This window comes from Talpa occidentalis, unplaced genomic scaffold (genome assembly GCF_014898055.3).
Source record: "Talpa occidentalis isolate TD23 unplaced genomic scaffold, MPIMG_talOcc4v2.1 talOcc4.10, whole genome shotgun sequence".
NCBI classification, from domain to species: domain Eukaryota; kingdom Metazoa; phylum Chordata; class Mammalia; order Eulipotyphla; family Talpidae; genus Talpa; species Talpa occidentalis.
The window spans coordinates 4,779,337-4,794,360 of NW_023600993.1; the positions used below are offsets into that span (position 1 = coordinate 4,779,337).

General features: G+C 40.0%; 1 protein-coding gene across 14 annotated transcripts in view; it reads left to right on the forward strand.

Moving 5' to 3' along the window:
• Window positions 1-15,024, forward strand: part of SETD5 (SET domain containing 5) — a 75,878-nt gene that overhangs the window by 32,438 nt on the left and 28,416 nt on the right. For 4 of the 14 annotated variants that reach the window (XM_037522173.2, XM_037522165.2, XM_037522201.1 and 1 more), the window contains 12 exons: window positions 3,353-3,545; window positions 3,824-3,929; window positions 4,256-4,464; window positions 4,802-4,860; window positions 5,340-5,518; window positions 6,452-6,490; window positions 10,055-10,297; window positions 10,866-11,014; window positions 11,386-11,503; window positions 12,209-12,318; window positions 13,514-13,763; window positions 14,119-14,202. In XM_037522173.2, coding sequence (XP_037378070.1) covers window positions 3,454-3,545; window positions 3,824-3,929; window positions 4,256-4,464; window positions 4,802-4,860; window positions 5,340-5,518; window positions 6,452-6,490; window positions 10,055-10,297; window positions 10,866-11,014; window positions 11,386-11,503; window positions 12,209-12,318; window positions 13,514-13,763; window positions 14,119-14,202 — 1,638 coding nt within the window. In that variant the 5' untranslated portion in view covers window positions 3,353-3,453. Of the gene's footprint in view, window positions 1-3; window positions 2,277-3,352; window positions 3,546-3,823; window positions 3,930-4,255; window positions 4,465-4,569; window positions 4,611-4,801; window positions 4,861-5,339; window positions 5,519-6,451; window positions 6,491-10,054; window positions 10,298-10,865; window positions 11,015-11,385; window positions 11,504-12,208; window positions 12,319-13,513; window positions 13,764-14,118; window positions 14,203-15,024 lie in introns of those variants that run through there. The other 10 variants (XM_054695687.1, XM_037522188.2, XM_037522195.2 and 7 more) reach the window with 8 other exon arrangements.

A 15,024-nucleotide genomic window follows, 5' to 3' on the forward strand; every position in this document is an offset into this window, starting at 1 on the left:
GGTGTTGCTCTAATTCCCCTGTTTCTCTTGCCATTTTCACAGTCCCTGGGGATTCTCCCCCTTCTCCCCTCAGCAAAGCAAAGCAACTGTACCAGAACTCTGGGTTCACCTGCATTCCTGGTTAATAGTGGTTTTCGTCCTTAAAACTGAAATATTATTGAAGAGCATGTATATTTCTTCACAAAGCCACCTAGGATAACTTCACTGTATAGTGACTTCCTTAAATGGGAAGACTTGAAATAAAACTACCCTAAGAAGCAATATATTATATTCTGGGGTAGTCTAGAATTAAAAGTAGTTTTCAGCTTTATTCCCATATGTCAAGAAAGGTGGGGGGATGGATAAGGGTGGATTGTGTTCCTCCCAGGGTGTTTGTTATTTTTCTCCTATTTGTTTTGTTGGGGGTGGGGGGTTGCATGCCAAAGACATTTAGTCATGCCAATAACTGAGACTTCCCAGTTTTACAATTATTCCCCAAATGAAGTACTTAAAAATTGTCCTGTATTAGTAAGTAACCTAGTAATATGTTGTTAATGGATTTTTCTAAAGTTAATCACTGTTCTCCTTTGGAGATTGAGTAACAACTGTATAGTTAGTCTTAATCAACATTGAGTAGTTTCAACAGAGTTTAAATCATAGAGTTTTGGGATTTTAGATACGAAAAGGCCTTAACACAAGTATTATTGAAACTGGTGTTTTTACCAGAGTACGGAGATGACTGCCCATAGATGTTTCTGGGGAGTCCAAAAGTGAATGCAGAAAAAAAAATTTTTTGCCCTGAGCATTTGTTTTACCACAGCTTTGATTTCCTGAAACATTTTTATATCTAATCTCCAGATTTCTGACACTAATTGGTCAAAACTAATTGCAGGTACTCACTTAATATACAAAGCAAAAACAAAAAAAAAGTCAACAATTAGCTTATATGCCATACTGTTAAATTATTGATGATGTTCATTATGCATGTTCCACTGTCCTGCGTAGTCGAGTGTTCCAGAAGCTCTGAAGGGCAAACATAATTCAACTTAGTAAAAGACCACATGGAACCTTAAATCTGATGGCAACAGTGCGCAGTATGCATTTTTTTTATTTAATTGTAGGAAAACCTCTAAATGTAATAATAAAAGGAAAGACTTCTCAATTTATAACCCTCCCATAAATGAATTTGAGATATTTTCCAAAGGGAGCATATAGCACCAGGTTGCACATTGTACTTAGGACACAATTGATGCGTATATCTGTTGTAAGGATGGCTTCTGTGTTTTTGCCCAGCTGTCATAGCAGTTCAAATACTGGAGAAGAAAGGCTATGATTCCATTTACATAAAATGGTTGACTAATAAAGAGATACAACACCCCAAATTTTTAATCCATTTTTTAAAATATAGATAAGCGCTAGTAGAGTATGTGTGTGTACATATATGCGTGTATATACATATATGTATGTATGTCAAAAAGTATAGGAAATCTATCAGCCTGTCAACATGTAACTATAATTAATACCTACTGTGGAAATTGCAGAGTTTTTGTTTTTTTATGGAAACATAGAAGCTTAAATTTTAGTATTTGGCATGCATAGCATTATATTAAATGCTGTGCTTGACTAGAAAGTACTGTGCAGTGGGATGGCCTGTTAACCTCCACAATATACATTTTATTTTTATTCCTAGACTTGCACATGACGTGCATATGTTCATATTTACCCAGTTTGGAGATGGGTAAGATACAACCAACATAGCTCCATCTCCATGGCCATCTTTTATTTCATGCAGCTTTCCTTCTTCCCGTCCAAAAAAAAAATCCATTCCTAATAAACAGCTGTCATGTTTCACCCCATGTGTTCAGTGATCCAAAATCCCTTATTTAATCTATTTAGAGCTTTTTGGAATACTTGTTTATCTAGTAAATTAACAATGTTGTATGAAGTTATTGTTACTTTCTCTTAACCATCATAGAAAGTAAATTCTACCTTCATTTTATTAATGCTTGTTTGCCTTTGGTTTCATTTAGGAAACCCCACCTGTTTCCTAATACTCAGAGCTGATTGCCTCTCAGTGAACCATGTTCAGATCATCTTTTTCTCAAGAATACTGACCTGCATTCTTGATGTACCCCCTCACCCCCCAGTTCCCATCTTACAGACACTCTTAAGTAATAAAGTGCATGCACTTCACTAACAGAGAATACTTTCCTGTGTCTAAAGTTCTTCTTCACCTAGAAATTACCTTTGCTGTTATTAATAAGATCCCTTCTCACAGTTTTGGAGCATATAACTGGGTGAGTTGGATATATATCTAAGAATTTTCTTTTATCCCTCACTTCTCAGCTGATTGCACCATGTTGAACTGCATACTTATGTATTCCTGCCACATATGTTGCATATTTCTAAGCAGGAAATGTATGTTTCCTGAAGTAAGCTGTGTATTATTTGATTCCCTGAATGACCCTTTGATCTCTAAAGATGAGAGTTATGCTTGTCCTTGGCGTCTCTAATGTGTGAATCTCTGCTCTGGTTAATTTCACTGACAGCTAATCTGTTATTGATTCCTCAAAGTCTACAAGTACATTCCATAATTAATTTTCAAAATTCTTCCAAACCTAACCAGGTAGCAATGAGAATTAAAGTCTTTTTTTCCCAGAAACTTGAATTTTGTCTTCTGCCACCAATGCTTTGCTTTATTATCAAGTAAAGACTTACATTAAATTTCTGAAATTAAACATATTTATGATTCTTTTATGTTAGTAACTTGTGCTTGACCGATTTATTTTCCATTCATTGACGGTATTAGAAAAAAATACTAGACCAAGCTTCTCACTAAGCCTGGTTATTTAAGGTCTCATGTAATTTATTTATTTATTTATTTTTTTAAGGTAGAGTGTTAACCCTGTTTTACAAATAAATTAGGCATAGTGGAAAGAGAACAGACTTGGGAGTCAGATTGTTTCAAATCCTGGCTCTGTCAGTGTGTGACCTTTGTGAAGTCACATAATCTCACCACCTCACCTTCCCCTACTGTTGTAAAAATAGGGTGCACATACCATGTTCAGTAATTGCAGAGATTAAATGAATAATGTATATAAAGAACCTGGCAAATACCAGGCAATTTAAAACGTAGCCATCACTTGTTTTTACTTACCACTAGGCTAACGTAACTTCTGAGTACAGTTTTGATTATTTTTAAATTCTGTGGTATTACCATGCAGCTGTTAAATAACTGTGTCCTAGATATGCTTGCATGTCACTGGTGGATGAGAAGTTATTACTCTAATATTTGAAAGGCATTTGGGGGTTCATCAAGATGAGAGGTGTGATAAATATAAGATGCCATTGTTTTTACCTGTACTTTCTTCAGGGTATCCTGTCTTGGTAGTGAATGGAAGAGGGCCTGGTCCCTGGGGCAGTGCAGAAGGCACTTTCATCATCTCACTCACTGCAAATGTCATGTGAGGTTTCATGGAAGTATTAAGAGATCCAATTAAGAAGAATAGTTCTGAGTCTAAACCAGCCCAGAGTGGCTTCTCTAGGGGAAACTCCCTGCTCAGCTGGTACGTTTGTGTTTGTCATTAGGGACGCCTTGTGTCCCAGGTGCCTGCCTTGAGACATCTGCCTGTACTGGCCTCATGTTACACACAAATCCACATTTGATAACACTCCTGTTATTTATAGGCTTAGTTATGTTAATCAGATTGTTTCACTCAGTTTTTTCTCTTGTTCTAGTGGCTGGTGGTTGTGGAAAGTGGAGGGTTAGAATGGGAAGTTAAGATTGTGTTTAAGAGAAGATTAGGTGTTATGCTATCATGCATTGCTTTTCGCCTTTGTGCAGCCCTGAATCTGTGGAGGCTAGTCCAGCAGTTAATGAGAAGAGCGTGTATTCCACTCATAATTATGGGACCACTCAGAGGCATGGGTGTCGAGGACTGCCTTATGCTGTGAGTATGCATTTGTTTCTCTCCAGAGCAGTGATCTTCCTGGAGTGTAATCCATTCTTATACATTGTGACTTTCTTGAAATGTTTATATGCAGCATGACGAAGTTGCCCCTTTTGCACTTCCCTGCCTCCAGCGGACGTCTAGCCCTGCATCATTGTTCTTGTTTTTATGTCCCAGTTGACCTTGGCATTTTGTTTTATCACTTTCCTGGTTGAAGCCAAAAAGCGAAGGGTACTACTTTCTTCTTTCTTTCCATATGTACCATACTTTAGGGGAGAGAGGGGCCAGTGTTTGGACACTGTTGATTTAAAAAATCTTATTTTCAGGATCATAATTACGGAGCCCCTCCTCCTCCGACACCTCCTGCTTCTCCCCCTGTCCAGACGATCATCCCTCGTTCTGACCTGAATGGCCTGCCGTCGCCCGTAGAGGAACGCTGTGGAGACAGCCCGAACTCTGAAGGAGAGACTGTTCCTACCTGGTGTCCTTGTGGTCTTTCTCAGGATGGCTTCCTTCTCAACTGTGACAAGTGCAGGTAAGCTCTCGTCTCGTCTTAAGTTCAGACTCGGGTTGCTGGGATCAGGGTTTCTTGCTAGTAGGGAAAAGCTCAAAGTATTCTTTCTTGTGTTTGTTAATGTAGATGATTCCTTAGTGCTCCTTGGCTCGAATTCTCTGCACTAGGTGAGAATTGCTGACAACAAGGAATGAGAGATTGATGTTAAAGCTATTGAATTTGATATGAGATTTAATGTCCTGGAAACATTTGGTAGGTGGGAGGAAGGGGGTAGGATGTGCAGAGACACTTCTCCCGTGTGCGAGGATGTGCTGCGTGCTGTCGGAAGGACCACTTTAAGTCTATTTTCCCTCTTTAGGGGAATGAGCAGGGGGAAGGTTATTAGACTTCATCGGCGGAAGCAGGACAACATATCAGGTGAGCAGAAGATGGGTTAGGCCCATATTTTGACTTACAAATACTTTGTGATTTCAATATTCTTGTCAAGAACCCCTCCTGTAAAGCTCCCCCTTTTCATTGGGAAGAGATAAACGTTCTCTTAAGACCATCCTTTAATTCTCTGCTGTGAATTAAATGTATCCAGAAACAACATTTGAACCCTCTGGCAATCAAGTTTTCCTTGGGAGTATTAAAAAACAGATCCCTTTTCTATGTTACACATTGAGGTTGGGGACTGCATACAAGGGGAGATGATGTAGAACAGGGTTTATGGTCTTAATGCCAGCAACACGGAAGGGATCTCGTTTTCTTACGGAAGGTGAGTATGTTCCAGATGATAGGGTTAAAGTGGAACTCATGACTTAGTGGATATGGGATAGATCTACAGGAATAAGCTGCTTCCAGTGCATGTTGCAGGCTGTTTATTCAATGCGAACCATGAAATAACCTTTTTTCAGGTGGGGATAGCAGTGCAACAGAAAGCTGGGATGAGGAGCTTTCTCCTTCCACTGTGTTGTATACAGCAACACAGCACACACCTACAAGCATCACCTTAACTGTTAGAAGAACCAAACCCAAGAAGCGGAAAAAGAGTCCAGAAAAGGGTCGTGCAACACCAAAGACGAAGAAAATCAAGGTATGGGGGGTAAAAGTGTCGGAATAGAAATGGGTCTGAAATAGCTCAATTTTTGGACCAAGAATGCACCAGAATTCTTTTAAGAAGTTTGCTCCAGATGTTTGATGGGCCACTTTTGTTCTACTTATAAAATTCAGCTAATCTCTTTTATGAATATATAGACCAACCTCTCTTCTGCCACTCCATACCATCACCACTGGCACAAAGTTTTTTTTACTCTAACCCCCATCTCGGGTACGAAATCCCAGCCCCACCCGGCACAAGCCCACTTGTGCTACAGCCTCCAGTCTAGACTTCTACTGCCCTTACAATATGTCCCCTGCCCTCAGCCGTAAAGCAGCCTATGAAATTCTTTCCCTGGTACATTCCCACCTCATGTCATTGGGTTGGTTGTTTTCCGTGTTTCAAAAAAAAAGTCAGAAAACATCTCTTGAGTGGTCTGGGCTTCCTTAGCATTGTGGTCACTTTCCTAATTCTCAACGAAAAAGTCTCGAGGAAGAACCTCTTCTGTTTCGTGTCTTCTTCCCCTTCATGGCAACCTTGTTGGCTCCTAGGTGACTTGCCCCTTGTTAAGGGGATTGGTCTTTGTTTCCTTCTTAATTCCAAAACTGGTAAATATGCAACCTGACTTAACATTTTGATTTACTTTTTCTTTTAGTGTCAGGGTACACAGAGGATTTAACTGATGCATGCTCTTCCCTGTTAATTAGCTAGTTCCAAAGTGGAAAGTATTGTAATTAGCCTCCGAGTTCACTGGCCTTGAGCTGCCCCTGTTCTTCACGAGTGTGGGGAATGCCATTGTATTTGTCACCTAAGGAAAAGGGGGCAGAACAGAACACTAGTTCTTGCCTTAGTTTTAGTCTCAGATAGGTATAACTGTCATTCTTGGTACCAAGTTTTGTTTTGTTCTACTTGTTTTCCTCTTTGGGATAGGCATTTCGAGAGGGATCCCGGAAGTCCTTGCGGATGAAGGTAAGGGGTATTCTTCCCTGCTGCTGTGTTTTTCTTCACTGTGATCTTGCATTTTGGTCAGCTTCTTTCCTGACGTGATGGTCTGGGAATCTTGGACTCTGCTTTTCGTTAGTTTGTAATTGTTGCCATTCAGTTTTCATAGAGCCTTTCTCCAAAGTAGATTTCCTTAGCCATTTTCTGAAATATTTTCCCTTTCTGTAATCAGCCTTCCTTCATTGGTTTTTCATGAGCTGCTTTTCTAGGGGACTAGTGATAGCTTAACCAGACAAAATGAGGCTGATGCGTTCTGTCATTGTGATCAGCCTCAACCACAGAACTGAGGTTTTTCTGGTGATAGAGGGTCTCTTGTGTGCCTAGCACTGTATGGGCTTTAATCACCAGTGGGAAGTATAGATTTCATCCGTAGGAAAGCAGTTGTGTTAATTGCAATTACTTTTATTGGAGTTACTTGTTTTTTGAACTGTTTTCTCTTGGTTATGTTCTGTTTGGTATAGAAGACTCAGAAGGTGCTAGTGTGTTTCTTCATTTATCAGATGAAAGCATTCTTGAGCATGATTTTGGATAGTGCTTGGAGAATTGAAAAATTATGTGCAGTGGCTTAAGTGGACTTTCAGGTACTGGGTGATAGGAGCAGTTTGCCCAGAGATGAGAGCGTACTGTCTGGTGACTCCTTGTACCTGTGTGTATGTGGGACATCATACCTCAAGTCATTACTTACAGCTTCAGAGCACTTAATTAGAGTGAGGAGCCAGTTTAACTCATCTTAAGTACTCATATCCCTAAAATGTAAGTAATGTAAAAGAAGGATTTTCCTGTTACACAATATAAACATTAAAACCTTTTAGTGAGGCTAAGCAGGCTTTATCTGATTGCTGTATGCATGTATATCTACATATATAAACACACATACATGTGTGTGGAGTACCACTGAAACGGGTGTTAACAGACATCACTGGTGGCACTTTATCTACAGTTTACAGGCCTCACTTGCATGTGTACCCAGACTTGCACCACAGCTATGAAGAGGTGGAGAGGACTTAAACTCCAAGAGCGTCAGAACCCTGGGGTGATGTTTTGGAACACAGTTATTTGTGTTCCAAGATTTGTGGATTTGTCTAGATTTGTCTCCTGCAGAGGACACTTTAACGTCTTTCTTTTTGCTTCATTTGCTTAGAGGGGACCTTAAATAGACATGAGGAAGATGTAGCTTTGATGATCCCTTTTCTCTCTATCCGCTAATTCCAGAAATTTCCCTCCAGAAGTTCCAAACCTTTTTTTTCCCCCCACAAACGTTCTTTTTTTTTTTTTTTTTTTTTAAATTTATTTATTTATACAAGAACCCCGGGGTACAGGCCAGATGTGCGGGAGGGTGAGAGGATTCACCAGAGACAGAGCGGGGAACAGAACAGGGAGACTGACGAAATACATTACTGAGGGGAGCAGTGGGTGAGACAGGAGAGGTCTGCTGCGCCATGCACGGCTATCTCTGCTGCCAGTGGGGATCGAACCGGCACTGCAAAGGCTGCAAGAGCTCCATGGCGCTGCGCTCAACCACTTGCACCACCAGGGAGGCCCTAGAAGTTCCAAACTTTTTGAAAGCTACTGAGTGATTATCCCAGAAAATTCCATGTGAATCTCAATTGTGCAACATTGACATAACCCCATAGGTTTAATTAAATTAAGATAATAAAAAAATACTAGTTTATTTTGATTATCATATCACAATTCTCAATTGAGTTCACAAATTTTGTACGCAGAATTAATTATTAGTAAGAATTCCACTGAAGAGCCATCTGAAATTTTAATCCCCAAATCAAGAGCTTCCCGACTGGAGACTTTACTCTAAATCAGGGTTTCTCAGCCTCAAACTCTGTTAACATTTGAGCCAAGTAATTCTTTGTTGGGGGCCAGGGAGACTCTCTTTTTTATTATTGACTGCTCAGCAGCATCCCTGGCGTTTACATCACTAGCTGACAATACACACACCCATGTGTGATGGTCAGAAATGACCAGATATTACCACCTGTCTCTTGGGGACAGAATCACCACTGGTTGAGAACTGCTGACAACCCACCTGGGTGAAGTCCCCAGTAATCATAAGATCAGGATGATGGAGTAGACTGACCGGGGTCCGTGAGCACCAGCTAGTGCTGCAGCAGGGGCTCTCAGTGTGTGTTAGGCCCAGCAGGTCTAGGCTTAGTGGTCATGTTGGCTGCTTAGACCTGTGAATACTGTATGGACACCTCTAATCCCCAGTCTTATAAGCACCCTTAGGTCTCAGGTTTGCATTTTTCTTTTGCTCAGCTGCTACTTACACCTCAAGCAGGTGATATTCTGCTCTCTGTGTTGGCCTTAGGTGTTTCTCAGGCCTTTTTGTTTATTGTTCTGTTCCTGAACTATAGTGAAAATGTAGAAAACAATAATGTGTGGTTTGTTTTTTTTCCTTCCATTTCCCTGTTCCTTGGGGAAGGCATGATAGACAACAGTCAAAAACAATGACACAGAAGTGAAAGAAAGCAGTTGCTTAATAGGCATAAATGTTTTCTGTATCATTCATGGAGATGTATTCAGTTTTCTCGTACCTGTTTTTGCAGTTAGTATGGACTTGGATTTGCAAGTAGTTGTGGTACTGCCAGTGTCTTCCTGCCGTCATCACTAGTGTGGCATCATCACTAGCAGTGTTTGTTCTGTTTACTGATGGCGCCTTAAGTCTTGTACACCATGAGGAGAACATGTGTCAGATTTAAGCTGTATCTGTTGCTCAAGCACAAATTGTCTGGGATGATGTCGAGATGCAGTAATCTTCCTCAGTCCTGTCACCATAGAGGGCAGTGTTTTCCTGGAGACGCATAACAAAGTACCTCTCAACACCTTCTGTACCCCACCCACCCACCTTCCTCCCCTGGACTCACCTCTTCAGAGTGTGGCTATTTAAGCTGTCAGAATAGATTGCACTCCCAAATGATAACTTTTCCTGTGAGAGGTGAGGCTATTTATTTGTCACATGTATTTTTAGAGTGCACGTGTATTAATTGAATAACAAAAATAGTCACACAAAAATAAAAACATTCCCCTGCAGTGTCATAAAACAGTACCAGTTGGGGCTAGCATGTTCACTGATTGTGGAAATTTCAGTGAAGTGACAATTAGTCGTGTTTCTAGAGTTCAGTTTTGGGTGGATTTTTTTTTTTTTTTTTTTTAAAGAAACTTGATGTCATTGTTCTGATATGAACAAAATTGATTTTTTACTTATAAGTGGTCATAAAATCACAATGATAGGGTGGAACCATGATCTACTCTAGCTACCACTTATCGTGAGAAAAATAAGCTTTCCTAAGAAATTGTTCAAAGCATCACGGCTCATTGGTAACGAAACCAGGATAGAAGCCAGACCCCCTGAGTCCCAAGGTTGTTACTCTTTTTTTGCCACACCAACTGCCAAGTGAAAACAAATTTTCTCTGGAAACTCAACCTGGCCATGACTCTTTCCCCCACCCCAGCCCCTGCCTCCTCTTTTTTTTCCACACAGTCTCTCCTAACCTACCTGACCTTTGTTCTCTACAGAATTCTCCTTCTGAAGCACAGAATTTAGATGAAAATACAACTGAGGGATGGGAAAATCGGATAAGACTATGGACTGATCAGTATGAAGAAGCTTTCACTAACCAGTACAGTGCAGATGTCCAGAACGCCCTTGAACAGCATCTACACTCTAGCAAGGAATTTGTGGGCAAACCTGCTGTTTTAGACACTATTAATAAGACTGAGTTGGCCTGTAATAATACAGTTATTGGTTCCCAGATGCAGGTAAGGATCAAAGGGCTCGAACACTAAGTAGAGATTTTTGAGAAACCAGGAAGATGACATATATTGGGATGATTATTTCTTTCAAATGTATAAGGCCATAAAATAGCAAATTAGCCAGCTATTGGTTATCATGAACCAAAAGCTCATTATAGTAACTGGAAACTATCTGGTAACATATTTTTGAACAATCTTTATTAATTGAAAGTAGGTAAATTAGGATAGAAAATTATATACTGCTTCAGTAGGACTTATTAAGACTAATGGTTCTTGATCGTTCCTTGTTTTTACGTTAGATATAAGGCCACAACAATCTTAATCATATTCTTGTCTTTTTAGCAGGCAACAGTCTCTAGATGGAACTTATTTCCTAAAAATACTGAGCTTTTATCAAATTCAAAATTTCCTCCTTTTTTTGAATCTTAATTTGTTATTTATAATCAAAAATTTTCCGATCGTTGAGCTAAATAACATTTACAAAAAACCCCAAAAACATCCCTGCCTCCCCAAAGAGGAAATTTTTTGCCTACTAAGTTGCTGTTGGCTGACACTGACCTCTGGTTTTATTCAGCTGCAATTGGGAAGAGTCACTCGCGTTCAGAAGCACCGGAAGATCCTGAGGGCTGCGAGAGATTTGGCCTTGGACACTCTTATAATAGAATATCGAGGGAAAGTCATGTTACGACAGCAGTTTGAGGTCAATGGGCATTTCTTCAAAAAGTAAGACCATCATTTAGTAAGCAGTGGAGGAGGGTTGTGGGCTTGGCTGAGTAGCATGGCTGTAAAAATTGTCCTAATTGATACGGTGCTCTTGGGGGGAAAATTACACTTCATATAAGCTCAATGCCTGTCTGCTATTTGTAGAAAAGTGCAAATAAATCTACAAGTTGTTTAAATGTATAAAGTGGTGATGACTCCTTTCCAAGTTAAGCATTTGCTTGGTGCTTATTCTTTAATCAAAAGCAGACAAGCATGTGATGTTTTCTAAGTTTGTGTTTGCGAAGAGCTGCGCGTGCTTCCTGTTTGAAGTCATGATGGAATGGCCTTTATATTTGTGTGGAGAATTACAGAAATTTTACTTATGTCCCCAGACCATACCCCTTTGTGCTCTTCTACTCAAAATTCAATGGTGTGGAGATGTGTGTGGATGCACGTACTTTCGGTAATGATGCTCGGTTCATCAGAAGATCATGTACACCAAATGCAGAGGTAAGATTTCTGTAGCAACTTCTTTTTGACTGGAACCACCAAAGGACAAGTCTGCTGAAGAAGCAATCTGAAAACTACACCCAGATGAAGGTCTGTTGCTGATGGTTATGGTCTTTTGTTGTAAGAAACAGAAACTAAAAATAATGATTTGATTCTGACAGGATGGAGACAAGGAATGAATTTCCATTTGAAAAGGCAGAAATTGAGGGGGGGTAGCATTTGCTACAGAAAAAGAGCTTTTTCAGAAATGAATGAAGTTCTGTTAAAGAAGTCACCACGTGATAAAAGATGCCTTCATTGAACCCAAACCTAGTGGTTGCTGTTTTTTTTAGATTTTAGGTAATAGTCTTAATGAGACAGTTCTAAAGTTTGTCACTCAATGCAGCCACATCAAATTCGGCAAGAATATGTACATAGTCTTTCTTATAGGCTAAGGAATTTTAATTCACTGATGCAGCTGAACCAACTTTTAAGATGTAAAACAGTGGTCTTCTCCTGATTTCTGACATCTCAGAGTTTCTTCCCTTACTTCTAAGAGTATCACAAATCTTCACTTAATTACTATGTGATAGTTTCAGGTAAAATAGAGGAGGTAAATAACAGACTCCTGTAATGAAGTGGGGAGAAATTACTTGGGTGGAAGGTTCTGCCCTCTCAGAGAGAGTTCCTGATCTTTATAATAAACCAGTAACCTTCTTCACACAGGTGCGACACATGATTGCAGATGGGATGATTCACCTGTGTATCTATGCTGTGTCTGCCATCACTAAGGATGCCGAGGTCACCATAGCGTTTGATTATGAGTACAGTAACTGGTAAGACCTTGAAAAGCTGTCTTAAGATGAAAGGCATTGTCTTACATATTAAGCTGTCTTATTAAATCTGCTTTTATTCCTTCTCGTTTTCCTTTTTTTTTTTTTTTTTTCTTTTTGGTCTTTTTATGAGTAATACATTTCTGCTAGAAATTGCAGAGGGAAAAATGGTCTTAGGGCTTTTTTTTTTTTTTTTTTTTTTTTCCCCAGAGACCCAGGTATGTAGCATGAAACCGCTCACTGTCCTTACCAGGGGTGTTTGTAGCCTTGTCTCAGTAGCAAGAATACCAGAAAGTGTATACAACAGCTTCTGTTGTACTTAGTGTCAGGGACCATGTAGAATAAGAACTTCAAGGGCCTCCGTGGTGGCTAAGGGTAAGACGCAACCTGTGAAGCTATTCACAGCCACTGCAGCACGACTTCGATCCCTAGCCAGGGAGCTATCCACATGGTGCAGCAGACCTCTTCTGACTCGCCCCCTGCTCCCCTCAGCAGTGGATTTCAGTCATTCTGCGTGTTCTGTTCCCCGCTCTGTCTCTGGTGAATCCTCTGGCCCCCTCCTAAGCCGACCCCCCCCCCACACACACACACAGCCCTCTGGCCTGTACCCTAGTACTTGTATGCATAAATAAATAAATCTGTAAAAAAAAAAAAGAACTTCAAGATTGCCCCAGTCACTCAAACCATGTAATCTAACTGCGTATGAGAACATACATGCAGAAAATCAGAGGTGACAAGTCATACATATGCATAATGAGATTTGTAAAATACTTTTTTCTCCTTTAGCCCTTTTCAGAAAAAAAATTACATGGTAAATAGTTTCAGCATAGGTACAAGAAGTTATTAATAGTAGGAAAATTATTGTAAGTGGGAAATCTATAGTTAAAAGTGAGCATCTGCAAAAGGGGACGTGGCATGAGCACAGCCCTTCTGCTCTATCACTGACTCACTGCCCACAAAATCAGCTGGAAGAATTGCAGTTAGTGAGCACTTCCACTGACCACATGTAGGGGAAGAACTGGGATTATGTAAGAAACCAGGATGTTGGATGTATTCATAGGACTTTCTTATATGTCGCTTTTTAACCACTTCGAAAATGATAGCAAAGGAACTCATTAATGCGCAAAAGAACATAGAAACCATACATTTGATGTTCAAGGTACTGAGACAGGTACTTCTGATTATTTCTTTGGAGCAGTAATTACAAAGTGGACTGTGCGTGTCACAAGGGGAACCGGAATTGCCCTATACAAAAAAGGAATCCCAATGCTGCAGAACCACCTCTCCCTCCTCCTCCAAGTCTGCCCACCGTGGGAGCAGAGACCAGACGCAGAAAAGCACGACGGAAAGAGTTGGAGATGGAACAGCAGAGTGAGGCTGCAGAAGAGGATCACAGCCAGCAGCTGGAGCAAGTTCCTGAGAAAGTGACTGTATCCAGTGACAATGAGGTAATCTCCCCTGGCCAGAGAATGTTGCTATGGTATTAGCCTGCCCAAATCAAGAGGATCCCGGGTTGCCACGTGTTTCATGTAGGGAATCTATGCGAACACTTAATGCCCTTCACATCAAGGTGGGTACACATTCATTCATCTTCTTTCCCCACAATGTCAAAAAACATCTTCTCAGCTATTTTTCTGTGTTTTGGTTCAGAGAGATGGGGTTTATCATCTGTGTTCAGCATTTGACCCCACACAAGTAACACTACTAAAGCCTTAAAAATTGTTTCTAGAGTTTAAGCTATCAGAAAAAACATTGATTTTCCTAGAGCTTAAGAGTAGACTGTGTATTGCCTCTGTCTTGCAGGAAATAGACAATCCAGAGGAAAAAGCGGAAGAAGAGAAGGAAGAGGTCACAGATGACCAGGAGAACCCAGCCCATGGCCGGAGGGTAGGTACCTTCTCGCAGTCTTTATCTTCGGTGTCTGAGCCCTCTCCTCCTGAGTTTGTAGCATTTCATGTCTTCACACAATACTACCCCATCACCTATAGATTAAAATTTGGGCTTTTTCTATAAAGTAGATTTCTTTGTGTTATTTTCTCTTTCCACACAGATGCATAATAGTTGCCTAGTGACTTATCTGATAGTGACCCTGAAAGGTGTCTACTCACAATCTGGTTTCAGAAAAGCTGCTCAGTCAAAACATCATCTGTTAGGGCTACTTGCTCTGACTTAGGAATCTCTCCTAGGTTTTCTGTGAGCTTTGATACTTTAAAAAAATAACAAACTCAATGGTCTCACTCATAGCAGGAATCTAGAAAACTTAAGGGACCGGGAAGAAGAATAACTATAAGAAAGAAAATACCAAAATCAACAAACAGCTATGAACAAGAGACACTATGTGGGGGGTGAGGGGTGGGGAGGTGAGAGATTGGGGTCAAAATAAGGGGATTGCAATTGTATGGGGAATATAAAAATAAAATTTATTTTTAAAAAAATGAACAATGATTTAAATATATATAAATAAAAAATTTTAAAAAGAAAAAAAATAACAAACTCAGTTATATGGACTTAAAAATTCTGCTATTCTGGTGAAACAAGTCATGTTTATTTCTGTCCCTGAGAATAGCTTCAAGAAAATCTAGTTATTTTCGAACTCTGAAAACATAGAGAAAAATTGGCTTTATGTCTATTTACCTTTTATGTTAAAAAGTTTAAGATTTGACTGTGTCTTCCCTTACCATTCTTTTCAACATTTGAGATGAATTATTT